This window comes from Cricetulus griseus (assembly GCF_003668045.3).
Source record: "Cricetulus griseus strain 17A/GY chromosome 1 unlocalized genomic scaffold, alternate assembly CriGri-PICRH-1.0 chr1_0, whole genome shotgun sequence".
Taxonomy (NCBI): domain Eukaryota; kingdom Metazoa; phylum Chordata; class Mammalia; order Rodentia; family Cricetidae; genus Cricetulus; species Cricetulus griseus.
The window spans coordinates 254,857,288-254,884,310 of NW_023276806.1; the positions used below are offsets into that span (position 1 = coordinate 254,857,288).

Sequence of the window (27,023 nt, forward strand, 5' to 3'; positions counted from 1 at the left end):
CAGGAGTCAGCCTCCATCGCTCAGAGCACACAATACGTCTTGCCATGGTGGTCAGATCGCTCTGGGGATCCCATCTCTGCCTTCTGAGGCTGGAACTGTAGGTGAGAGAAGACACAGGCCTGGCATTCTGTGTGTTATGGGGACACAAACTCTGGTCCTCAGGCTTGTGTGGTAATCCCTTTACCACTGAGCCATCCTTCCCAGCCTCGTGTTTATAACACTTCAGAGATGGTGAGTAAGAGGTGCCTGGATGCAGCCCTAGAAATGAGACTGGACCTAGGCTCAGAAGACCTGAACACAAACCCATGTTGATCTTACGCAAATCAATTTCCCTTTCCAAGCATTCATCCCCTCAACTTACAAAGTGAGCCCAATAATTCACGTGTGAGACTAAATGAGATGAGGCATGCTTGAACGCCTGATTAATGCCCCAGATGTTATAGACTCAAGCCCTGCATATCCATCTCTACATTCTTGATATTCACTATGGCACCTGGCACATAGGAGCTCTCGCTAAATGTTGATTAAATCGAAGAATGGAGTAAATGCTTTGCATCTAAATGCTGTATGCTTATGTCATAACAAATGCTCTTGGCTATTTATCAGCTGTTACTGACATTGCATTGTGGACTGGGTACTTCCCTCCATCCTGTGTTTGAGTCTCTTGAGAAATCTTATATTTTAATTTCCGGACACAAATACTATCAGTAGTCAATTTAATATGTAGGACAAACATGTAAATTGTTGTCCTACTAGAAAACCTCAGGTAGCATTTGTAGTCATTCTGATGGGATAGCAGGGAGACAATATGAGCATCTTGGGAACTAGAAATGCTCAGAGCCTCACTAATGGTGCACAAAGCAGCTCCGAACTCTCTGGAAAAGGGAGTTTTTCCTTTCCCACCCATCCTGAGATCCTACATTTCTCTTCTGTAGTCTGACCCTAGACCACTTCCCAAAAATACCTTAAAAAAAAAAAAAAAAACCAGTCTCATGTAGGCTGTAAGGCTGGTTCTAATCTTGCTACATAGCCAAAGATGATCTTGAGCTTCTGGTCCTGCTTCTCAGTGCTGCACTTATGCCTGGTTAATTTGGTGTGGGAATCAAACTTAGGGCTTTAGCATGCTAAGCAAGCACTCTACCAAGTTCTGTACCCAGCCTCCCTGCCTGCAACCAATATTTTTAGGGTCCTTATTTCAACCAGCAGGTGGTCTTGGCCACTTTTTTGTTTCCTTGAGAATTCTAAAGCATTTGTATCACCCCAAATATAGAAACTTGGGGGGCTGCTAAGCACTCAACACATGAGCTACACACTGCTCAGCTGTCCTCCAATGCCATTCTAGCATTCTAGCTCAATTCTTTCTCTGTCTGGTTTGATTGATCTTCTAATGAGTCCCTCAGTACAGTATAGTATAGTATGGTATAGTATAGTACAGTATAGATGATATATTATAGCTTCTAGAAGAGTCTCGAATAGCCCAGGCTGGCCTCATACTCAGAATATAGTCAGTGCTGGCCTTGAACTCCTGATTTTTCTGCCTCCTTCCCCCAAATGCTGGGAGCTCAGCTGTGCACCACTACACTGATCCTGCAAAACCAGAAGTGGAATGTGTATCTCAGCTCAGTGACAATGGCTCATCCACATCCTGTTCTCCCTCTGGCTTCCGTCCTAAGACTCTCCAGCCACTTAGGTGCCCTTATCACTTCCTCAAACACAGCAGGAACTCTCAGACCCTCTATAGCCACACCTGGAAATCCCCCTGTACACATCTCTCCCTACCTCCTCATCCACCCTCTCTACCTCCTCTGGGAACACTTTCCCTTTAGATAGGCATATGAATGCTTCCTTTATCTCCTTCACAGTGCTCCCTGTTTCTTTCCAAAGTCCTTTCCTATTAAAATCTAATCTAAGCTGGAGACGTAGCTCAGTGTTAAGAGCACATATTGCTCATGCAGAAGACCTGAGTTCAATTCCCAGTACCCACATGGGTAACTCATAACCTCCCATAACTTCACCTCCAATGTATCTGAAGCCTTCTTCTGACCTCTGCAGACACCTGAACTCACATGCATGTATACACACAGTGAGACATACACATAAGCACACAATTAAAAATAAAAAAATAAGGGCCAAGCCAGGCAAGGTGGTGCATACCTTGAATCCCAGCACTTAGAAGGAAGAGGTAGGAGACTCTTTTTGAGTTTGAGGCAAGCCTGGTCTACAGAGCAAATTCCAGGATAGCCAAAACTGTTACACAGAGAAACCCTGTCTTAAAACAAATAAATAAGTAAAAAGAAAATCCAGGCTTAGTGGTGCACACCTTTAATCTAAGTACTGGGGAAGAAGAGATGGATCTCTGTGAGTTTTGAGGCCAGCCTGGTCTACAGGGAGAGTTCCTGGGCTATGTAGGAGATCCTATAACAAACAAATAAAAAGTAAACACCTTTTAAAAAGTGATACCATCCTTTGTCATTTTTGGAACACTCCTTGCCTGTTTCCCCCAGCACTTACCAAAATATACCACATATTTTACTTAGCTTATTTGGCAGCTGATGCCTGCAAGCTCTATGAGAGAGGGCTCTCCTTTGCTTAACAGTTTTTTGGACTGTTCTGCACCTCCATGCCTAGATCAATTCCCAGCAGAGAGCATCTTCTCAGTAAATGTTTGTCAAATGAGCACAGGACTAATGAAGGGGATGAAGTCTGAACATTTGCCCTTTGCACTAAATGGGATTTTAATCCTACCAACTCCATTTTGGGTCTATAAGACCTCAAGCAAGCACAGTAACCCTTTTGTGAGTCTCAATGTCCCCATGTTTAGTGTGGCAAGAACACACATTGCCTCCCAGGGCTATGGAGAGTCTTACATACACTTTTATGGGTAAACCACTAAACCACTACCAGGCTCATTTAGAAACTCTGGAACTCAGTAAACTGAGTACCCCTAAAGCTATAGGATTAGTGGTCAGCAGCTGGAGAGAATCCTCAATCGTGAAAACCGGAGTTTGGATCCCAGCACCCACAGAAAAAGCTGGGTGGCCTTGAAACACCTGCAAACCCAGCTCAGAGCAGTGCAGAGACCTGAGGGTGACTGGGGCTTACTGGCTTCTAGTACAATTCTGATAATGTGAGACATAGGCTTAAGGAGGTACCCTGCCTCAAAGAAATAGGTGAAGAGCAATAAATGAAGACTCCACTCCTGGGATCCTCTTCTGGCCACCGTACATACAGTTGAGCATGCTCTCACAGATTCTCTCTCTCTCTCTCTCTCTCTCTCTCTCTCTCTCTCTCTCTCTCTCTCTCACACACACACACACACACACACACACACACACAGCTTTAAAAGAAAAAAGACCAGTAGTCAACTGATGCTGCAACCTGAACTCACAACAAGCATATACAACATAAAGTAGAAACTGACATTCTCATTTCAAACCATTGGTTTCTATCTCATACCCTCTAAGAGCTCCTTTACTGGACCCAGGTTACCCCGACGGGCATGGTTGGGTCTCCACAATTCCCTGCATCATCATAGGCCTCATCCTGTTTAAAACACTACCAGGTCTTCTTCCCAAAAGCTCAGTTGAGTCAGGGTAGGAGCCACCTGAGAACATAGGGTGAGAGGGGAAAGGTGGGGGAGAGTTGGCCCAGCCCTCCCCACCTGCCAGCTTCCTGTCTGCCTGCTGATAAATAGGGGAAGAAACATGGCCAGAGTTTCCATTCCCCCACCCTTGTCACCCGCCAGTCATTCAGTTAAAAAAAAAGATGAGAGAGACAGCTCCAGGGGAGGGAGGGGTGAGGGCCCTGGTTATAAAGCGTGCAGCTGAGGGGCAGAGCACCAAGCCTGGTCCTCTTGCTGTCATCCCCAACCAGGCTTAGCTGCTGACAGCTGCTTGGGACTCTGCCGCGAGGGCCCGGCTGTCATCGCAAACCCGCTGCTTCTCAGCCATAGTTCCTCCATGGCTCAGAAGGAAGAGGTCCCTGAGGCTGCAGCGCAGGCCTCCCAGAATGGAGAAGATCTGGAGAACCTGGAAGACCCTGAGAAACTGAAGGAGCTCATCGACCTGCCGCCCTTCGAGATCGTCACTGGGTGAGCCTTGTGCGGGGGCTGTGGTTTCCTGCCTGGGAGAGTGTGGAATCTGAGCAGGCTGTGGAAGGTTAGGACGAGAATAGTAGGGCCAAGGTCAGACACAAGCTCTGTGCCCAGCATCCTAGCAGGGGGCTTCAGGGCAGCAAATGCCTCCTTTCTTTTTTTTTTCTCCTGAGGCAGGGTTTCACCATGTAACTTTGGCTGACCTGTATCTCACTATGTAGACCAGGCTGGCCTTGAATTCACAGAGATCCTCCTGCCTCTTCCCTTTCGTTGCTGGGATTAAAGGTGTGTGCCACCAGATCCAGCTACTCTTGGTTTCTTGAGGTGACACTTTGGACTCTGTAATCAGTAGGAGGTGGGAGTGGGGAGTACCTCTGAGGAAGGTACCCACAGAATGAAACTACAGGAAGCTTTCTTGGTGACAGTTTCTGATGTGCAAAGGCAGAATGGTACCTTACTGAGAGAAGCCTCAGACGGGATGGTGGTGTGGATACGGTGGAGAGAAGAGAGAGTCCTGGTGGCCACCTGGACCTGTGCATATAACCCACTCCCAAGAAGTTTGGTGAGAATGGCACATTAGAGGACAGTCCCATCAAGACAGTCATCCCAGACTGCAGACATTAGGAGCTTATTCACAGAGAAGCCATCCCACAAGCTCAGCACAGCCTAGAGCAATTGCACCCAGATCAAACAGTCTCCCTGAGGGAGAGACATATTCAGGGTCCCCTCTTGTCCAGATTGTACCATCTCCAGAAATGAACAATAGTAGCCATCTTCCTCATCTTTCTATTCCAAGAGAGGAAGAGGCTGCTCAATTCAAAGCAGAGATGGACTAGAGGCAGGTTTCCTCCCTGAACCGTATGTGGTTCCCTTCATGGCAGTCTCCAGCAATGTGCAAAGGTGGGGTGGAGGCACGCAGAGTCCCTGGAGGGACAAAGCCATGCACCAGTAGTAGTTTGGACTTGCTGTTTTATGCTTGATGTGTAATGCCTTAGGCTGGCCTCCATGTTCCTATTTCTAACACGAGGAAGCTCACCCGACTTGATTCTTAATGTCCCTTCCTGCTCAGATATTTTCTGACTTCTGAGAGAGCCCAGGGGAAATGTAGTTTGGTTCCTGAGATGTGAGTAGCTATTGAACTTCCCTTCACTCTTGCTCTGCCAGCTAATCCTGCTCTCGTTCTAGGATTAAGAGAACAGCTGGGCACAGACCAATATAGACACAGGGAAAGCCCAGGGCAAACAAGCCAGCAGGGTCCTCAACTCCCATGGCTTGCCTATGGTAGAGGATCCTTTTACTGACACCTAAGTATGCTGGGCCATGCTGTCCTGGGCCACTCACATACTTTTCGCTCTGTGCAGCTTGTGATTTCCCAGGTACAGGAGCAAGGTGAGTCAACAACAAAGTTAGAATGTTGATTTGAACATACACTGGGGTCCCAGGGCAGTGGGGACTGAAGGTTCTCAGAAGTAGTTGACACAGTCAGGAGAGTGTGTTTATTTGCCCTCAGGATAATCCAGAGAGAGAGAGAGACAGAGACAGAGACACACAGAGAGAGACAGAGACAGAGACAGAGAGACAAGGAGAAAGGAGGGAGAAAGGAGAACCAGACTCAGGCAGACTGAACAAGATACCTAAGACCAAGGAACCAGGAAGTGTCAGGTCCTGGACTTTTAGCCAAGCTTCTTGCCCACAGTTCTCCCATGGCAATGAGTTACAGGTTTCCCAAAGCTCAGAGAAAGTGGCACAGAGGGGCATGGTTCTGGGTCTCTGAGAGCACTCCTGGATGGAGGTGGAGCTCTGAGTGTTTCCTAGACACATGGAAGAGTTGTGGTGATCTGTCCCCTAGGCCTCTCTGGATAAACAGATACTTAAAATAGCCTAGAGGTGTGGCCTTGTCTTTGCAGGGCCAGGAAAGATGGCTGCCCTTTCCTTCCCTTTGCAAAGGACCAGGGAAGCCACTAGTCTAGACTCCTAGTCTAGACTCCACAGGGAACCAGTCTCAAATGCTCCTCAGATTGAAGCTAGCAGAAGAGCAGGGGGTGCTTGTCAGGGAACTGTCTGGAGCCAGGAGGGTTTGTAGAGGAATGAAGGGAGAGATGTGTCTGTGGTGATTCTGTCTACATAGGGTGCTTTGAATAGAAAGAAAGCAGACCTGAGCACAAGCCCAAGAAAGATGGCAGAAGATTCTAGAAAAGGGTCTAAACCCACAGGGTGTGCTGAAGCCAGACCCTCCCATCTGGAGAGCAGATTCTGCCCTTCTCTTCCTCCTCCTGTGTCCAGTGGTTCCCACTCATACTTTGAGATCTCCATAGCATAGGGCTTACATGAAAGAAATCAGCATCTGATGGACTGGCAAATGGCTCAGCAGGTAAAGGGGGCTTGCCACAAAAGCCTGGCAACCTGAGTTCTGTTCCCAGAACCCACATAAAGGTGGAAGGAGAAAACTGATTCCACATAATTGTCCTCTAGACTCCAAACAGGTAGCATGACATGCACAGACTGGTGTCCACACCACACATCATGTGCAACACACACACACACACACACACACACACACACACACACACACACACACACACACACACACACACAAGAAAAATCAGCACACATTACAACTTGGGTTCTTTTTTCCTCTTTATGTCAGAAAGCTGGGTATATTTGTCTCAGTTCCAGAAGTTTCTCTTTCTGTGCTTTGGCTAAGCTTAGGATGGCTGTTTGAAAAGTATAACTTGAGACTTAGTGACAGCATCATCCACCAATACCAGCTATGATTTCAGGTGTCTACTATTGTTCAAAATCTGAGAAGTTGGATTACTTAATCATTGCATATAGAAAATAAACCTCGGAGGGACAGGGACTTTGCTCAAGGTTGGTCAGAGTCATCGGGCATGAACTTCAGGATCTTATGACTCCAAAGCATAGCACTACCCCAAGCAAACCATAAAGACTATCATATTCACAAATAATTGCCACCTGTGAATGCACTTACTGCTTGTTTCTATTAGAATAGCTCTCCTTCATGAGAGCAAAGACTCTATTTCATTACTTTATCTCCAGCTCTCAATTGGCACTCAATAAATATTTGTAGGATAATGAATGGACTAATGAACGAGCACTTCCGTGTGTTAGGCTCTCTGCCAGCTGTTGTAACAGGAAGTGAACTGCAGGGAAGGTTTCTAATGCAGAGAAGATTGGGATAGAAAGAGACTTGCAGTTCTCAGCATGGACAGATTTTTTCCAGGCATGCCCTGGCAGCAAGCACAGGGGTGCTCTAGGACAACATGATCCCCATCTTTCCATCTCTGCCATGAGTGATCCCCGCCCCACCTAGTGCCCCCACGCACGGCCCTGCTGTCACAGGGGTTACAGTGGACTCAAGATAAATGGCAGAATGAGCTTTCTCTTAACGGTGTCTTCTCATTCTTCTAGATTTACTTTTATTACCATATGTGTATGTATGAATGTTTTACTCACATGCATGTCTGTGGAGTGAGCCTTCAACACCGTAGTGTGTGTATGTGTGTGTGTGTAGGTGTGTGCAAGCACATGTTAGTGTGCACCCATTTGTGGGAGTGTGAGAGCATGCATACCATGGTGTATATGTTGAGGTCAAAGAACTCCCTTGAGGGTTGACCCCACCTCACCTTGTTTGAGGCAGGGTCTCTCTTGTTTTGCACTGTGTCTGCCCCACCAGCTGCCCATGGGCTGCCAGGGAATCTTCTGCCCCTGCCTCTCATACCCACGTAGGAATGCCAGGGCTATCGACAAGGGGACTACCACATCTGGCTCTTTACTTGGGCTCTGATTCAAAGTCAGGTCCTGACTTTGCACAGCAAGTCAAATTTTAGCCACTGAACTTTAGGTTTTTTGAGACAGGGTTCACAATGCAGCTCTGGCTGTCCTGGCACTAACTATGTAGACCAGGCTGGTTTTGAGTTCACAGAGATCTGCCCATCGATCTGCCCATCTCTGCCTCCCAAGGGCTGGGGTTAAAGGCATATGCCACCATGCCCAGCCCCCAGTTGTCACAAATCCCCAACCTGGCTTCTGGAGCATGCTGGGGAGTAGACTACTAGAAACAGAAAATGGCCCACCTGGCCTTCAGGGAGGTCAAAGCTCTGTGGAAAGAGTGTGTCCCATAGAGAAGGCACTGGCTTCCTGCTTGCCTTAGGCAGAACTTCATCAGTCCTGCAAACCTAGCATTTTCTCCTTAGTTCAAGAACCTTCTGTTTTGCTCTACACTCCTCTTCCCGACTGGACCCATTACTGGGATTTATGAGACAGGAGTACATTGGTGGATCTCCAGGCCAAGGTATGCCACAAAGATCACACCACACAACAGATCTCATGCAGGAGATTTATAGGTTGGGGGGCAAAAGGCCATCTTAGAGCGGAGACATGAGAGACAGAGACACAGACAGAGAGATAGAGGGCAAGATGGAGAGAACAAGAGAGTGATCTGTGATGACGATGATGATGATGATGATGATGTAGCCGCTGGCACTAAGTTGCTTAAAGCAAGCTGGGGGAGCCCCTGATTTCTAACACTCTTGATATCGACATTGAAAGCGGGTCTGAGAAAGGTGGGTATCAAAGCCGAAACTCTACCTCTAACACAGGGTCAGAGATGGGGGCGCCAGGGCTGACACAAAGTCAGCATTCCATCTGTCCTGAGTAGACTTTCTATTCCACAGGTTACTTTGTAGCAAATATTTCATTTCTGACCAGCTTCTTGGGACTGCAGTGCTGCCCCCTTTGGTTGTAGATTTGTGCTTAGGAACACAAATGTTTAAAGCATACACCTTAGAAAAAATCCATACTATGTATACCCACATTAATTCTCTCTCATTCAGCACACTTTATTATTATTATTATTATTATTATTATTATTATTATTAGCAGTAGCAGTATTATTATTGCTAGATATGAGGATTTGGTGTTTTTCTATTTGCTCCTTGCAATGCCCAGTGTGAGTGGTGCCTTAAACAGGGAACTGGAATCACACTCCAGGGTCTACTACCGAATGAGTGACTAAATGCCGAGAAACAAGACCTACCGCCATTGTCACTCTCCGGCCTGCCTTCCAACACACATGCATACATGTACACAATTGCACAGAGAGACAGAATGTCCACTCCTTCTTTAACAGTGAACCTACTGAGGTTGACAGTAATACTTAGCCATATTGTGTTATTAGGAAAAAGGTTCACAACTGAGAAATTAGATGTCCCTGCTTCCTTCCTTCCTTCCTTCCTTCCTTCCTTCCTTCCTTCCTTCCCCTATGGAGTTAAGTAGTCTTGGCTTACCCTGTGTTCCCACAGTTGCCTGAGATAGCCATGTTATCCAGCTCTCTGCAATCATTTCAGCCTTCTTCAGGCTCTTTCCTGGTTGAGGTAGTCCATAGGATACCCACAGAACCTTATTTGACCCTTATGCTCCTTCTGACCAAGAAACCCATTGAGGAGCCAGAGGAGCCAAGCAAGCTCAGGTTCTAGCCAAGTCAAAGGAAGAGTGTAGGAGGCAGGTCTTCCCCTAAGCAGCTAGACTCTGGCCCGATGAGGGAGAGGGACTGCTGGCAGGACTAGGCCAGAAAGGATATTTATAGTGAGGTGACCTTTCTTCCTCTCCCATGGGTTTAGGGTTTCTGGGTCCTCTCTTCAAGCTTGGGGAAGAAGAGGAAGGAGGGGCTTCAAGAATAGTCAGTTCTCATCCATTCAGTCAGCTTGCTACTGTGGGCTGGGCCAAATTCTTGCTTTTAGTGAGGACAAAGTTGGAACAGCGCTTTGGGCATGGGGTGGGTGTGGGCTTCAAGGAAAAAAACAAAAAAAAAAAAAAAAAAACAAAAAAAAAAAAAAAAAAAAAAAAACAAAGGACCACATGGGGCAGCTACTTCTAAAAGCCCCAGCCTACAAAGTGTCATAAATCCTTCCAACACTCCCCCTCCCCCAGGATCTAGCATAGAAGGTGGCTCTGTGTTCTCAGGAACAGGAATCTCTTTCGGGGACTGAGGGGACCCTGAGGAACAGGTAGAGCCTGAGGGTGGTTTAGTGGGTGAATGAAACTATGCAATAGGGAGTATTCCATCAAGAAAAGGAAAAACAGCAGGTGATCGCTCCTGCCGAAATGTTAAGTAAATAATAAACACTTCCAGCTAGGGATGGATGGAGGTACCTAGAGAGCTAAATATAACCCTGGAAGAATCCTGGGGCTGGGTCCTCAGACAGACCCATCTCCATATTGGAAACTTGACTTGCCAGCAGGGGACAGGGAGGTAAATCGCTGGGGCTTCCTCAGCTCTTCCAGTTGGCTGTTTCACCTTAAGCAGCCAAGGTCTGGATTCCCTGCAGCTTGGAGTCTGCTGACCTTTCTGAGGAAAGAGGAGGTGCAGACAGGCACCTTGTGAGTTAGTGGTGCCATGCAGCATGTCTTGGAGCAGGTGCAGAGATTAAACATTTATTCTGTGGTGCTGGAAGTCTCATGTGCTAGGCAAGTGCTCTCACAGAGCCACACTCCAGGCTCTGTGACTGGTTATAACAAGCTAAGTGGCCTCTCTAGCTGGCACTTTCCACTTCTGACTTTGAAAACTCTCATTTTCATTGGCCTCCAAACCTATATGGGTCTACATTTTAGGAAAACACTCACAAACAAGAAAACTAAAAACAATCTTTGAGATCCACAAGGTAAAGGCACTTGCTATCAACCCTGATAGTCTAACCTTGAACCTCTGGGCCATGGGGTGGAAGGTGAGAAACTTCTCTCATGTGATGTAGCACAGGTGCTTCCTCCCCATAAATAAATAAACAATCAATAAATGCCTGTCTGCCTGTATGTATGTATATATTTTAAAAGAACACCACTATTGACTCTGACACCTTTTCTCCTTTTTATTAATGCTGTTCTTTAAAAACGCCCAGCCACTCCTATTCCATTTATTGCCTGATGTAACTAAACCTTTAAATCTTCTGAGTCCACTGCTGAAAGATGTCTAGTGGGCTCGTTAGATCCAGGGCTGTGCCCAGATGTATTGCATCAGCCTGGTGTCACCATTGTGGTCTTCCCTGGATGTCATGCTTTTCTTCAAGAAAACATTTTCTATTTCCTCCAGAATCCAGGTTTAACTTTCAAGACTCTCCATATATTGTCCAAAGACTGTCCTCGTTGCTGTTACCAAATGAATGACAAGACACAACTGAAGAGCAGTTTCTTTGGGCTCACAGTCTGAAGAGATACCCTTCCGAGCAGGGGAGGCATGAGTAGGGCAGCAGGGAGTCAGGGAGCTGGAAGCAAGGAATGCTGGTTGGCTCACTTTCTCTTTTTCCCTTCCTGTGTAACCTGAGGCCTGAGCCCCTAGTTTGGTACCTAAAATCCAGGCTAGCTCTTCCCTTTGAGGGCAAGTCTTCCTGGAAACACCCTCACAGACATGCCCAGAGATGTGTGTCCTGGGTGGTTTGAAATCTAGTCAAGTTGACAAACTAACCATCATACTCCATGTCCTCTCCTGTCCACTTTTACAATGCTCTAGCATTCTTGACCGTTTATTTACATTTTCCCTGTCTAACTAGATCTAGATGACAGTCATGTGGAGGCCAAGGGCCAAATGATCCAACATGACACCTAACCTTACCTACCCAGAGGTACCCTTGGGTAGACTTGTCTCACAGATAATTCTGAGTCCCTGATGACGTGACACCCTTTCAATTGAGAAACAGCCAGTAGGAGAACACTGTATTATGAGATACAAGCCATTCCATGACCAAAACACAATCTATGAGAGCTACAAAGAGAAATGAAAGGCATGAAACGCTCTGTAAAATGTCTTGCTTCCTCGTGAGAAATTCCACCACCTCCTACCTCATAAAATTGCTATTCTCACCATGGGCAGTAGCAGCACACACCTTGAATCCTAGCACTCGGAGGCAGAGGTGGGTGGATCTCTGTGAGTTTGAGACCAGCCTGCTCTACAGAGCAAGTTCCAGGGCAGCCAAGGCTACACAGTGAAACTGTCTGAAGCAAAACAAAACAAAACTGCTATTCTCTGTGTGACTTGAGAGCTCACCGTGACATGGGGTGTGATGACAGAGTAGGGGTAGCACATGGCTGCCGTCCAGAACTTGAGAGGCCGAGACAAGACAACCTGGAGTTTCGGGCCAGTTGGGCTAACTAGACCCCATTGGAGGGAGACATGAGAGGGAGGGAGGGAGTTGGGACATTTGTAAAAGGGATTTACTTTTGGGCCATGCATGGTGGCACACACCTTTACTCCCAGCACTCAGGAGGCAAAGGCAGGAGGATCTCTGTGAGTTTGAGGCCAGCCTGGCCTATATAGTTCCAGGATAGTCAGGACTACATAAAAAGACCTTTGTGTCTCTAAAGGGTGGGTATTTTTACATTGATGTGTGTATGTCACTGAATGTGTGCAGGTGACTTTGGAAGCCAGAAGGGGGTGTCAGAGTTCTTGGAACTAGAGTTACAGGTGGTTGTGAGTCACTGAACATGGATACTGGGAACAAGTCCCCTAGCAGAGTAGCAAGAACTCTTAACCAATGAATATATATCAGTGTTAGCATAGGCAAGGCCCGTTTTCAGTAAGAATGAATGGGTCTTGGAGACCTGCCCCATTTAAGTTCTAGAAACAAGGACTCATCATTCCCGTCTTCTTCCTGCCTTGTCTCCTTAACTTACAGGGAGCGGCTGCCTGTCAACTTCTTTAAATTTCAGTTCCGGAATGTGGAGTACAGTTCCGGGCGGAACAAGACCTTCCTCTGCTATGTGGTTGAAGCACAGAGCAAGGGAGGCCAAGTGCAGGCGACCCGGGGCTACCTGGAGGATGAGCACGCAGGGGCCCACGCCGAGGAGGCTTTCTTTAACACCATCCTGCCGGCCTTCGACCCGGCCCTCAAGTACAATGTCACCTGGTATGTGTCCTCCAGCCCCTGTGCAGCCTGTGCCGACCGAATTCTCAAAACCCTCAGCAAGGCCAAGAACCTGCGCCTGCTCATCCTGGTGGGCCGGCTCTTCATGTGGGAGGAGCCAGAGGTCCAAGCTGCTCTGAAAAAGCTGAAGGAGGCCGGCTGCAAGCTGCGCATCATGAAACCTCAGGACTTCGAGTACATCTGGCAGAATTTTGTGGAGCAAGAAGAGGGTGAATCCAAGGCCTTTGAGCCCTGGGAGGACATTCAGGAGAACTTCCTATATTATGAGGAGAAGTTGGCAGATATCCTGAAGTAGGCCGCGGAGCTCAACCTCTGTGAGTTTTCCTGGCGTCCTGCGCCATCTCTGTTTTTACCTGGGTAGAAGACTTGAGATCAGGTAGAAATACAGTTCCAAGAGGTGCACTGCTTCGTATTAACTGGTTGTAGAAACATTCTAGAACAGTTTCATTTCCCCTTTCCTCGGAATCCCTCTACCTAAAACCACATCTTGAGGTTGGAGAGAGGGCTAAGCCATTAAGAACACTGGTGCTCCTGTAAAGTCGGTCCCCAGCACCTATACTGGGTGGCTCACAACTGCCTGTGAATCCAGCTTCAGGGGACCTAACACCGTCTTATGGACTTTGGACACTAGAATGCACTTGCCCATACTCATACAGGCATACGCATACATTTAAAAAAAAAAGGCTAGAGAGATGGCTCAGTGGTTACAAGCACCGGCTATTCTTGTAGAGGGCACAGATTTGACTCAGCACCCACATGGTGGCTTACAACCACCCATAACTTCAGTTTCTGGGACTCCAAGACCCTCACTGTGGCTACTTTCTGGATCCCTATTCCCAAATTCACAACCCCTGTTTTTCTGTAATGAATGCAGTTTCCATTCTTGGGACAATTTCTTGCTTTTTTTTTTTTTTGCCACTCCCTTTTGACATTTTTTTTTTAATTTTTTTTTTGTGGTATGAGTATTTTGCTTGTATGTGTGTTTGTGTACCATGTACATGCTTGGTGCCCAAGGAGTCCAGAAGAGGGCATTAGATCCCCTTGGAACTGGAGTTTCAAGCAGTGGTGAGGCACCAGGTGGGGCTGGGAATGAAACCCAGGTCCTCTTGAAGAGCAGACAGTGCTCTGAAGTCTGTATTCATCTTCTGGTTTTAGCCAGCTCTGCATTCCTGCTTTCAAAGGGTTATTCTTTGAGTTGCTCGGTGGTTGCTGGGTGGATGTATAAGGCCAGGGCACTCTTCTTCTTGAGTATCAATCGCCCAGGGAACTCATGGAGCGTCAAATGCCATGAGGTGAGAGCAGTGAGCTATTTATACTGGAATGTCTAAAGGGTTAAGAGATGTTTGTAACTGCAACAGCAGTTCAGAAGTAGCCTCCTACAGATGTCAAGAGGTGATAGGAGAACTGGAAATAAAGATGAGCTGTTTAGGCAAATAATTAGGACACAATTAAGGCCAATTTGGCCTCTTGCTGAGGGTAAATTAGACTCTTACAGAAACAGGCCAATTATCCTCAGGAAAAAGGGTAAAAGAGCCTTCACTATCTTTTGAATTTGGTCTGATCTAGTTTGCTGCTATGGAACTGCTGTGGCTGAACCCCTTTCCAAGGCCAGAGTTGCTGATCAAAATCTAGTGATGATGAAGGCTCTTCACTGCACTCCTACCCAAGTTTAATTCTGGAACGACTCCTGTATTCATAAAACATGGACGCAGCATGTGTTCGTAAAGATCATTCAATTTATGTTTGATGTTTCTCACTCTTAATACCCTTAAGAGAAGATGCTGCTTCACAGCCACGTTCTGAAAATCCCCATGTTCCAGAGCTGTGTGTTGGCAGGTTGTGTTGGTGTTAGTTATTAGGCATGCACGTGGGGTGCTCAGACATCCTCAGGCTGAGCATCGAATCTTCCTGTCCAAGCTGACACATTTTCAGTCTATTCTTTTTAGCAAAAGGGCAGAGACTTTGTGGGCAGTCATGAGGTAGGTTCACATAAAATTACACAGGACACTGGGTTATGACAGCAGTAAAGACAGATGTCACGGGTGACCCCTGAAAATACAGAACTTGTTTTTACAATTCCCCAAAGATTTTTATTAGTGTAGGTACCACAATAATAATAGTGTAGCCAGCATAAGACTCACCAGAATGGTGACCACTGGTGTAATTTTAACCGAGGTGCTTTCTTTTGCAGTCTTCATGGGAGAGAGGGATATGGTGGTATGTACCTATAATCCCAGCACTCCAGAGGCAGAGGCAGGAGGATCATGAATTAGAGGTTATCTTGGGTTATAACGATTCTCAGGCTAATTTAAGCTTGTCTCAAAACAAGAGTCAAAAACAAACAAAGAAAAGAGTTTGGAGTGGAGGTGTAGTTCAGTGGTAGAATGCTTACAAAGCTCAAAGATTTGTGCTGGAGTATGTTTGGTTGTGAAATGCTTGCCTAATGTGCACACATACTGGATTCAATTCCCAGCACCACTGGCAATAACAGCAATAATAATAATAATAATATATGCCTGTGTTCCCAGAACCAAGAGGTGGATTGAAGAGAATGCAGAGTTCATAGGCCAGCCTGGGCTTCCTACTCTATCCCCAAAACCATCATAATAGCAACAATTAAAAACCTCCCCCACAAAAATACCACATTTTTTAAAAATAAATTTTTATTTAAATTAAAAATAATCTTATTTTACGCACCAATCCCAGTTCCCTATCCCTCCCGCCCTCCCATGCCTCCCACCCACTCACCAGGGAGGGTGAGGTCTCCCATGAGGGAACATCAAAGTCTGACACATCATTTGGGGTAGGACCTAGAACATCTCCCATGTATCTAGGCTGAGAAAGTACCCCTCCATAGGGAATGGGCTCCCAAAGCTCATTCATGCACTAGGGATAAATACTGGTTCCACTGCCAGAGGCCCCATAGACTGCCCAGGCTTCCCAACAGACACCCACATTCAGGGGGCCTGGTTCGGTCCTATGCTGGTTCCCCAGCTGTCAGACTAGGGTCTGTGAGCTCCCCCTTGCTCAGGTCAGCTGGTTCTGTGGGTTTCCCCAGCATGGTCTTGATCCCTTTGCTCATCACTCCTCCCTCTCTACAACTGGATTCCAGGAGTTTGATTCAGTGCTTGGCTGAATAACACAGTGTTTATAAATTTGTATTTTTTACTTATTTGTGTATGGGAGGGGGCATGTGTCATGACACACATGTGGAGGTCAGAGGACACCTTGCCAGAGTTTGGTCTCTGCTTCTACCACATGGGTTCTGGGGGTGGGAATTCAGGTGTCAGGCTTAGCAGCAGGAGCCTGAACTGACCGAGCTATCTAGCCAGCCCCTTTAAAGACTCTTACAGGCCATTTCTGCAAGCTATCAAACTAGGAAGTCTTCAGGGATTTGTTTTTTTCTTTAAAATTATGAATTTCTCAAACAAAAGTCTTAATCTGGGATCACTGATACTCAGTAAATAATTCAGTATGAAGGCAAAGTACATGTCTAAGTCAGCTCATTTTAAAATACTCTGGGCTATCGAGATGGCTCACCATGTAAAGGTGCTTGCCACCAATCCTGAAGACCTGAGTTTGATCTGTGGGACCCACACAGTATAGAGAACTGACTCCAAACATGCACATGCCCTCTCAGACACATAAATAAATGTAATTTAAAAAGAATATTACTCCTGCTTGTGTATACAGATAGGACCAGTATTCTAGAATATTACTCCTGCTTGTGTATACAGGTAGGGCCTGTATTCTAGAATATTACCCCTGCTTGTATATACAGGTAGGGCCAGTATTCTAGAATATTACTCCTGCCTGTGTATACAGGTAGGGTCAGTATTCTAGAATATTACCCCTGCTTGTGTATACAGGTAGGACCAGTATTCTAGAATATTACTCCTGCTTGTGTATACAGGTAGGACCAGTATTCTTGGACCCATTAGTACACTTCCCTGTGCATACCTGTGAGTCTCCCAAGTTCCCAAGGGGAAGGTCAAATTTAACAAAAAAGTTATGGTAGAGTCCAAATGACCCTAAACGACAGCCCTTCTTAAAGTTCACTAAAAAGCATCCAATAAGTAAATGTCTCTTATTTCATCTGCTTTAAGACTGGCAGACCAGCACATGGGAGGCAGAGTTTTCCGAGTATGAGACTAGCCTGATCTGGGTGTAAGTTCCAGGCCAGGCAAAGCTATGCAGCAGAGCCCCGTCTCAAGCAAAGCAAAGCGGAATCTCTGTACCATATATTTAACTTCAGAGAACAGAATCCAAGCACATCTCCTCCAGGACTGTTGTAACCACACCAAAGCAACAAAGGAAACAATCCTAACCCTAGCTCAGCCAAGAACCATGGGAGGCCCCAGAGGAAACAGCCAGGGTCTCTTTAAGGAAAGTACAAAGAAGTCTTACTTAGATTAGAGGGTTGGCTGTTGGGGGTCAGCAAGGCTCTCAGTTACATGCTTTGTTTTCCATGAAGGTCTGCCAGCTGCCAGCAGAGAAGCAGTGACATGGATGGCATCCAGGACATGCCTGTCTTCCCAATTATACCTGGAGTTGAACATTTGACACCAACCATTGTACTGGACAAGGCCCTCCCTCAGAGAACTCTAAGCACACCTCAGGCTGTCATTCACTCAACCATGCCTTTTGTAATGTGGCTATTGGGGGAAAGGAAAATGAAGGCAAGAAAAGCAACTGTATGTGGGCACAAGGCCTCCCCAGGGATGCTGCCTGAGACAAAGATCCTCAGATTCAAGGTGAAATACATTCAGAAAAGTGTTTTGAGTTGGGCTGGGTTTTTGTTTTGTTTTTTTTTAAAGCCAAATAGCATCATCAATAAAGGAAATAGTGTGGTTTTTGTGGCCTCTTCTTTTAAGAAAGTTGGGCAATGGAAAGTTCCCATGGACAGTGAGTGGATACTGGGCACAGGGATGTTTCAGGCTAAGAACCAGCCATGGCATTAGCAAGATAAAGCCAGGTCTTGACAATGAAGAACCAACTCTCCAAGCTGACTTCTCACCATTGGTCCTGACCTTTTCTCCCTAGGGCTGGGGAGATGGCAATGGCTCAATGTGTAAAGCTGTTGCTTCAGCACAAGAACCAGGGTTCAAATCCCCAGAACCCACGTAAAGCAGGATGCAGTAGCATGAGTTTGTAAGCTTAGCACACGATAAAAGATAGAGGAGAATCCCTGCAGGTGTACTAGCCAGTCTGGTATACCCGGTGGCAACCAAGAGACTCTGATTCAAACAAGGTGGAAGGTGAAGGAAGCCGTGATTGGTCCTCTCACATCCATGTGCATGCAATGAGCCACACATTTATTTCTTCCTGAAGGAGGAGGTTTGGTTTGCCAGTAGAGTACTTGCCTAACATATGCAAGGGCCTCATTCCATCCCCAGCACTACTGAAAAGATAAAGAAAATATTTCTCCTGGGATTATTTGTAAACTGTAGCTTTTCCTTTCCTTTGAAGATTTAATATGGTGGGGGTCGCAAGGCTCATTGAGTTTTATGAGATATCCACACCTTGATGGCCAAGCAGTAAGCAATTTCCTTCTCACTAGAGAGGTCCAAAGTACCAAGGCAATGTTCAGACACACTGTGAGATCCCAAAAAGAAGCACTTGGAAACAATGACAGGATGGTGGCAAGTGTCATATCCCAAAAGGTTTGTGGAGTGCTCTGCAGAAACAAAGTCACACTTACATGCCTGGGTGATAACCAGACTCAGCCTGGGTTTCCAAGAAGGTTGTGTTCATTCTGTTATCAGGCCATGTCTCCTTCCTTCAGGCTTCACGTGTAAGGAATCATGGAATTTGACCCCAAGGCACTTTAAACACATCCCCACCAAGGCCCAGGATGTCACCAACAGTCAATTAGGCTCCCTGACAAAAATTAACTATTAACTATAATCCCCCTAAAAGCAAAGGAAGCATAGAGAGCTAATGATTTGACCAAGCTTAAGATGTTTCTGTGAGAACTGGAGGTGCAGTTTGGTAGAGGAACAGTCTAACATGAAAGGCTACAGGTTGAATCTACAGTAGTGAAAGGAAGATTTCCAGAGTGAAATAAGATAAGCTTCTGCCCATCACCTGACCTCATCTACTTCATGAACTTAAGACATTTCTCCCTATAGTTTAAAGGACACGAGAAGGTGGCAAAACAAACAAACAAAAAACCCAAAAAAACAAAAAAAACCTGGGCGGTGGTGGCCTTTAGTCCCAGCACTCGGGAGGCAGAGGCATATGGATCTCTGTGAGTTTGAGACCAGCCTGGTCTACAAGAGCAAGTTTCAGGACAGCCTCCAAAGCTACACAGAGAAACAAAAAAAAAAAAAAAAAAAAAAAAAAGGACATGAGACAGTTGCTGCTTTGGTCTAGGTTTGTAACAAACTCCCCCCACAGCAACATGTAGAACTTGTCTATTCCCACATACAAAAGTGAAACCTGGCTGGGCATTGGTGGCGCACGCCTTTAATCCCAGCATTCGGGAGGCAGAGGCAGGCAGATCTCTGTGAGTTCGAGGCCAGCCTGGTCTCCAGAGAGAGTGCCAGGATAGGCTCCAAAGCTACACAGAGAAACCCTGTCTTGAAAAAAACCAAAAAAAAAAAAAAAAAAAAAAAAAAAACCAAAAAAAAAGTGAAACCTGTTCTTGAACTATGGCCTCCTATCAGGCTGCAGTGTGATAAGAACACATGTCTACTTTACCGTGTTCCCACAAGCCTTCTGTAAAACTTAGTTGGTTCTCCCCTCACCCCACTGGAAAAATCACCCATCCCTGAGCAACCAGCATTCACACTAGAGTAAAACTGCCTATGTTTGGCTGTGCAACCTTTTAGTACAACCACAGTGGGTGGGAGGGTTCTTAGTTCCCCAATAGCTCTAATGAAAGAATACTGGCTAAATGCTTAGGTTTTATCCTCCCGCCTCCCAGACAGATTGGTCCATAGTTTGAGAAGAGGGACCAATAATCACTGTAGTGCTCTTGAGACCCAGTGCACATGAACCTGGGACCCTGCTTGCCCCAAGTCTTTAGAATTATTTCACTGGCCTCCTGACTAACTAAGACATGGCCAATCACTTCAACTGTGCAGCAGACACCAAACGACCCCACAAACACTCCAGCCCAGCCTTCTAACCAGGTGGACACAATCCTTGTCCACACTCACCTCTTACCTTGCTGCTCTTCCCAGCGAACCCTGGCTCTTCAAACCAGTCACAGGTTTAGCCTGTCCCCAAGATCCAGAACACAGATGTGCACGTGCACAAACTTTAGTGAACCCAAGAGAAAAGTTTATTGCCCCACACCTGTCCCCACGGACTCCTTGATGATAGTCGAGACCGACATGTGTCACTACAACAAAACAACTGTGACCTTTCCTAAGATGATTTTGATGACAGCACACTAGCACCAAGTGCACAAACACAAAAGATGCCAAAGACAGTTTACCTCTCCAAGTTACCTCCACAAGTTCTCTTTAAAAACAAGAGAATTAGAATCAATGCTGCCACCTAGTGGCCAGCCAGACAAATCCAGTAGCGAACAAGCAAAACAGGCACAGTGGTTTCTTAGCTGGTTTTCTGACACGGTGAAAGGCCTCACCCTCCTGCCACACTGCTTGGTCGCAATGCCCTCCAGTCTTTTTGGAATACAGAAGCCTACAACTGGCCTGCGACACAGATTTCCTCACACATTGTCCTCTGCCCATTTTAAGGTCCTACAGTTGCTTAGTCCTACAGCCAAGTAGAGAAGACAAAAAAGACCACGGGCTCATCCAAATTCTTCATCTGTTCAGAGTGTATACACGGTAATTTTGATGTCTGTTGCCTCAAACACCTCTTCAATGATCACAGACACATTCTCCCACTGCAGACGATCCAGACCACATCCAATCCTGAAAACAGAAGAAAACATCTCATCTTTCCCTGGCTTTTTGGTTAAGACCAACTGTGAAAAAACAAACCCCTTCCGCTGGTTATGATAAAAGTATTTAGGAGACTTCTCCTCCCTCTTCCTTTGGTCTCTATCCAAAGCACAGTTCTCTGGGCTCACACCTACAGGCAGCCACAATGGAGAATCTATAGTCGATTCTTGTTGTGAAGCCACTCGAGACAGTTCTTAAGTGGCTGTCATATCTCTTTGCTTTCCAATTATTTATGACTTCTATTTCATTCTGACACAAGGCACTAGCCAAGTTACCCTCTTTTGATAAAAACTAATTTCAGTGGATGGGAAAATGTACATACATCTAAAACACACAATAATGGGATGTTAAGGAGGATGCAAGGGAGTGGAGAACCTTTCCAAGAGGAAGTAAAAAATGGAATGCCCAGAATGCTGGCTGTGGCCCAAGTGAGATCTTTGCAGCCTACTGGTCAACCTGTAAGCTCTACCATCTGACTCTTCTTTTAATAGGACACCATACTGGTCCTCAACAAGCCTAGGGACAAAGGCCAACTTCACCTGATAGCAAGACAATCAACTTTCTCAAGAATAGCTATTTAAAAAAAAGTTTCTGACACATGAGCCATGAGTATATTAAAGAAGGGATGATGGGCTAGAGAGATGGCTCATCAGTTAAGATCACTGGCTGCTCTTCCAAAGGACCCAGGTTCAGTTCCCAGCATCCACATGGCAGCTCACAACTGTCTGTAACTCCAGTTCCAGCAGATCTGACACCCTCACACAGACATACAAACACCAATGCACATAATGTATGTATGTATGTATGTATGTATGTATGTATGTATGTATGTATGTATGTTGTGGTCATACCCAAAGTCACTTGAGCTTAGTCAGCATTGACTGAAAACTACTAGGGTAATAAAAAGAGAAGGGGTATGGACCAGTTCCTGAGGAAGCAAAGGGTCACTGAACACCCAATGTCATTTATGTCCTCCATGGGAAATCAGGGACAGTCCCTGACTGCTATCCATTGGAATGGCAAGCAGGCATGCAGCATAAAAGACAGAGGTCACTGACAACTTTCCTGGCACAAAACTCAATTGTGAGATCAGAAGTAGCCCGAAAGGAACTGCAACTGCTCAGTCTCTGTGCAGTGATTCCTCACTGCTTCAGGAGCAGAGGCCAGCACTTCAACACAACTCAAGCATTCAACAGATGTGTCTCAACGCCAAGGGCACTCCCCTCAGAGCTGAGGCAGGTGTGTGCCTCCCATTATTTACCAGGATTCTTCACCTCAAGCTAGAAAACAGCTATGCTGTGGCCTCACAGTCACTTGGTAGGGAGCTCTGAAGAGCAGGGGTATGTCTACCTTTACATCTATCTATACTCTCAGCTTGGCCTGCAAGTTAGAGATTAAACCGCACCAATCAATTCAATCTTCAGTTAGGACCCTGGATTTCCTTGCCTGGGCATGGAGAGGTCAGTGACTCCATTCTTCAAACAATGGGACTTCATAGCCTCTAAGCTCTTCCGAAGGTTCTCATATGTTGGCTTGTGTGAAGCCCGTTTCTTTGTAATCTGAACACAAAAGAAAAGATTCAAACTCTCATTAGCTCCACCTCCCAAAAAGGTAGTCAGTGAGGAAGCTGCCAGATTCCTCTACATCCTGAAATTAAAATACTTTTAAAAATAGATTAATTCACTGAATTTGTCTAGAGCAGGGATGACAATGTCCTGCAGCCACAGGAAAATCATACCAATGACTGAGAAACAGACTCTGCCCTGTAACAAGGAAAACCACGGCACAGGAAAGCTGTGCTATTGCCATGCTTAAGCAAGTGATGAAATCTGTGCAGATAAGTGGCACACCTGTGTCAAGGTGCGCACACTGCCCTAGTGGCCCCCCAAAGTCTGCTCATTTAGAAACCATGCTCTCCAGCTTTTCGTTTTCCCACAAAGGAAGCAGTAAGAGGTTGTTCTCCTAACAGACACTCATTCCAGGCTTTTAGCAAAACACTCACAGGGTACTGATCTCCTGACTCTATTTGCTGACCAGAAAAGATTTGTAGTGGGCTTGCTCTAAATCATCCCAAACAAGCTGCAAAGAAGCCACACCTCTTCTGGGGCCAAAGATGTTGAGGAAGGTAAAGAATCCCACATTCCCACAGCAGCCAGGAGAGGAGCAGGGCATTCTGTGGCCCTGCATGTGTCAGGGAAGGTTAGAGTTAGAGTCCCTCAGGGAAATCTCTGTTGAGACAAGGTTTGCTTTCACTGTGACTAAGAAAGGGCAGTGGGTCTCCCTAACCCCGCCACTCTTGGATCACAGGCCTATGGTGGGCAGCACAGCAGTCTCACCATGGGGCTGTGGAGCAGCTTGCTGTGCCCAACTCAGGGCTCCAAGCAGCCTGCTCTTCTGGAGCTGAGCTCCTGTCAGATTGAAAGCTATTTGGCATCATTTGCTGTCTAGGATAGAGCATTGTGATCAACACAGAGAAGCCCATTTGCCTATATTATACGGTATGAAGATTTGGCCCCACCTTACCAAGTAATATATATATCGTCCATCTCTCTTCAGAACAGCCACTTCTCCAGACTTCTTTTCTAAGAAAAACAGTTATTTAATAGGAAAAAGAAAACCAAAACATCCATCTCCACACTTATGATTTAAAAAAAAGTTCTTATAGACCTGAGTGTACCTACCCCAATTTCAAGTGCACCGTCATCTTCCCACTTAAAAAATGTTAATGTTAACGGTCTTGAAATTGTCTTAGAATTAACCACTATTCAAAATCTGTCAAACATGTTCATTCAACAAGATCTGTGTGTGTGTGTGTGTGTGTGTGTGTGTGTGTGTGTGCGCGTGCGCGCGCATGCGCGCGCGCATGCACAAGTACAGATACCTGTAGAGGCCAGAAACATCAGATCCCCTTGAACCATAGTTACAGGCAATTGTGAGATACCCAATGTGGAGGTTAAGAATCAAATTCAGGTCTTCTTCAAAAGCAATATACACTGTTAATCACTGAGCCATTTTTTCCAGCACCCCACACATCTCATACCATATTATATTTCAATCTCTCCTCTCCCTTCCCTCCCCCCTCCTCCCCTCTCTCTCTCACTCACACACACACACACACACACACACACACACACACACACAAGTCTCTCACTGAAACTGGAACTCCTTGAATCAGCTAGACTGACTGGCCAGTGAGCCCCAGACATCCACCTACCTCCACCTCCCAAGGGAGAAGCAAATAAGTCTGAACTTAGCTTTAAAAACTAAAACAAAACAAAACACATGGGTTCTGGGGATGGAACTCCTATCCTCATGCTTGTTCGGCAAGAACTTTACAAGACTGAACCACTTCCCCATCCCAAAAATGACTTTCACAGCGTTGTATTAAACATTATGAGGAACATCCCCCCCCCCAACCTGGGCTTCTCTGTGTAACAATCCTGGTGGTCCTTGAACTTGCTTTGTAGACCAGGCTGGCCTCAAATGCAGAGATCCACCTGCCCAACAATGAGAAACATTTCTCTTTTTTTTATTATTTGATTTATTTATTATGTATACAACATTCTGCTTCCATGTATATCTGCACACCAGAAGAGGGCACCAGATCTCATAACGGATGGTTGTGAGCCACCATGTGGTTGCTGGGAATTGAACTCTGGAAGAGCAGTCAGTGCTCTTAACCTCTGAGCCATCTCTCCAGCCTGAGAAATGTTTCTTAAGGTCCTTAGTTATTATTTTAGAAGTCTGGAGAAGTCGCTGTTTTAAAGAGGGAAGGGCCTGAAATGTGGTCTGAGAAATTAACTCAGAAACTCCAGATGTACTGTAATGTATAGTTCTGATTTAAAATCACTGGTAGAGTGGTGGAGAGGTCTGTAAAGAAGCAGTTTCCAAACTAGTCTCCATTGGTCTAAGTACATAGCCCTGGTTGGCCTGCAACTCCCTATGTAGACCAGGCTGGCCTCAAACAGTGATCCACCCACACCCCTCCCCATATCCTGACCACTGAGATCAGAGGTATCTGATACCACTTCCAGTACAAACTACTTTTTGAAGAATGGCTCATGCCTGTAATGTCAGCATTCAGGAGACTAAGCCAGGAGGACTGCTTGGAGTACAAGACAAGCTTAGGTTATTCAGCAAGTAAGTTCCAGGTCAGTCTGGGCTACACAATGAGACTCTGCCTCTGAGAAAGGACAAGCAGAATAATATTTAGTACAGGCTCTTGACCTCCAAGCAACACATAAGGAACTTGATAACACCTTCAGTTAACCAAAGGTTTGAGAGAAGTGAAATATTTCAGAAGAAATTTTTTGAGGGTTTGGAGATGAATTGCTCAGTAAAGTATTTACTGAACAAACATGGGAACCTGAGTTTGATCCCTAGAACCCACATAAAACGTGGGTGTCAGGGTACACACAGGTATACCCCAAACTGGAAAAATAGATAGGAGGGTACCCAGGACCTGATGGCCAGCTCATGCTAAATGGACAAGCTCTGTGCTCAAAGACAGATAATGTGAACCTCTGGCCTCCACACATGGGTCACCACACTATGAACTAACTCTCTCTCTCTCTCTCTCTCTCTCTCACACACACACACACACACACACACACACACACACACACACACACACACACACGAGAAAGAGATTGGAAACTTTTACAAGAACTCTGATTTGGTGTGGTAAAGATCCAAACCAGAGGCCATTAAAAGCGAACTGAAAAGTCAAAAGCACTGTTAAAAATCTCTTTGCATGCACATGTACACAGAGTGTAATGGAGACCAAACCATGCTACAGCCAGGATGTGGCGGGCTAGGATCAATACTCTGAAAACTCACGTTGATTTAACAGTTCCTGCACCCCTCCAAATTTCTTCTTGAAAAGAACAGCGATCCCAGCACCCATTCGACAGTCCTCACTGATACAATGGGCTAGAGAGTCTGTTTTGGAACATGCGAAAAGATCCCCTTTCACGTATGTGATCTGAAATGTGCAAAGGGAAAGAAAAAGCTTGTTAAAAACAGAAAGACTGCTCCTTTCAGACCTTCAACAGAGCCCCCACCCACACCTCTTCCCTGCCTTCCCATCTTACAAAATTAACCACCATATATTAAAGTATCTGTAAAAGGAAAGTGATGGATGATCTCTGCCTGGGATTGTATTAGCCTTTCCTAAGTAAACCAGCTAGAAACAAACGGGGGAGAGGGGGCTCGGGGAGAGGAGACAATCCAATTATTGCTTTAATTAGAAAGTGTTTATGCTTTTGACCTCAATTACTCTGAATTTCACTTCACCGATAAATTTAATAGCTGTCACGCACTCGACTTCTTTCTGGATCTTCATTTAGGAGGCTGGCCATGGTATTGAGTCGCTACTTCCAGAATTAAGAGTTTCTTCTGCTAATGGAAAAGGAAAGCAAGTAAAAAAAAAAAAAAAAAAAAAAAAAACGCTCAGGCAGCCTGATGATGGCGTGTTCGGACCACCCTGACAACCCACGTAGTTTCCCCCCATCCTCTACTTGTATCTCTGAATGGGAGAGTCCACACAGCCTTCATCCAGAAGCCGAAGTAAAGGCGGTCCCAAGACACACCTCCTTACTGCAAACCCTCTCCTAGCAGGACGCGTGTGGGACAGTGTGGCCTTTTCCCAGAGGACTTGGGGCTCAGAAGAAAACGGGAGGGACATGGCTACAGTCCCGCTGAGCTGCCACCAGAGTGAAGCCGACTGAGGTGCGCTGAGCGCGGGCGGAGAGGTCAGCGTCTCTCCCTCCTCCTACCCTACGGGGGTCGGTGCTGGGACCCCATAGGACGGTGCGTGCGGGCTCACCCTTCACCTGCAAAGGGACCGGCCGTCGGCAGGCCCTCCTCCTCGCAGGGAGAGGTTTGAGACGAAACCGCGGTAGGCGGGAAGCAACAGGCGAGCCCCGACGCGGAGCCAATCCCGCCAAGGCCTTTGCGCGCACGCTCTCAAGATGGCGGCCCCCACCCCTGAACGGGGCGGAAGCGAGCCTCTCTAGCTGGCGAGCTGAGCGCGCTCTCTGTGGTAAAAGCCTCAGGATTTCCGGCGGTAAACTC

The 27,023-nt window shown here is 46.2% G+C and overlaps 2 protein-coding genes across 14 annotated transcripts; one reads left to right on the forward strand and one right to left on the reverse strand.

Moving 5' to 3' along the window:
- The first annotated feature begins 3,959 nt into the window (after nt 1-3,959).
- On the forward strand, nt 3,960-13,324 carry Apobec2 (apolipoprotein B mRNA editing enzyme catalytic subunit 2). The gene is made up of 2 exons (XM_035450571.1): nt 3,960-4,090; nt 12,781-13,324. Exons 1-2 carry the CDS (start codon nt 3,960-3,962, stop codon nt 13,322-13,324), a joined length of 675 nt encoding a protein of 224 aa, XP_035306462.1.
- Nucleotides 13,325-20,294: 6,970 nt separating this feature from the next.
- Oard1 (O-acyl-ADP-ribose deacylase 1) lies at nt 20,295-26,923 on the reverse strand. 13 transcript variants are annotated; one of them, XM_027394541.2, is made up of 6 exons: nt 26,783-26,923; nt 26,270-26,348; nt 25,788-25,932; nt 23,472-23,530; nt 22,395-22,507; nt 20,295-20,918 (listed from the first exon to the last, which is right to left on the reverse strand). In XM_027394541.2, the coding sequence occupies exons 2-6, from the start codon at nt 26,306-26,308 to the stop codon at nt 20,816-20,818; spliced, it is 459 nt and encodes a 152-aa protein (XP_027250342.1). In that variant the 5' UTR covers nt 26,309-26,348; nt 26,783-26,923; the 3' UTR covers nt 20,295-20,815. The 13 variants fall into 13 exon arrangements, with proteins under 13 accessions (XP_027250342.1, XP_035306455.1, XP_027250341.1 ...); XM_035450564.1 differs by having other exon boundaries at nt 26,218-26,348; XM_027394540.2 differs by having other exon boundaries at nt 26,270-26,345; nt 26,783-26,922.
- Between the last annotated feature and the right edge of the window lie 100 nt (nt 26,924-27,023).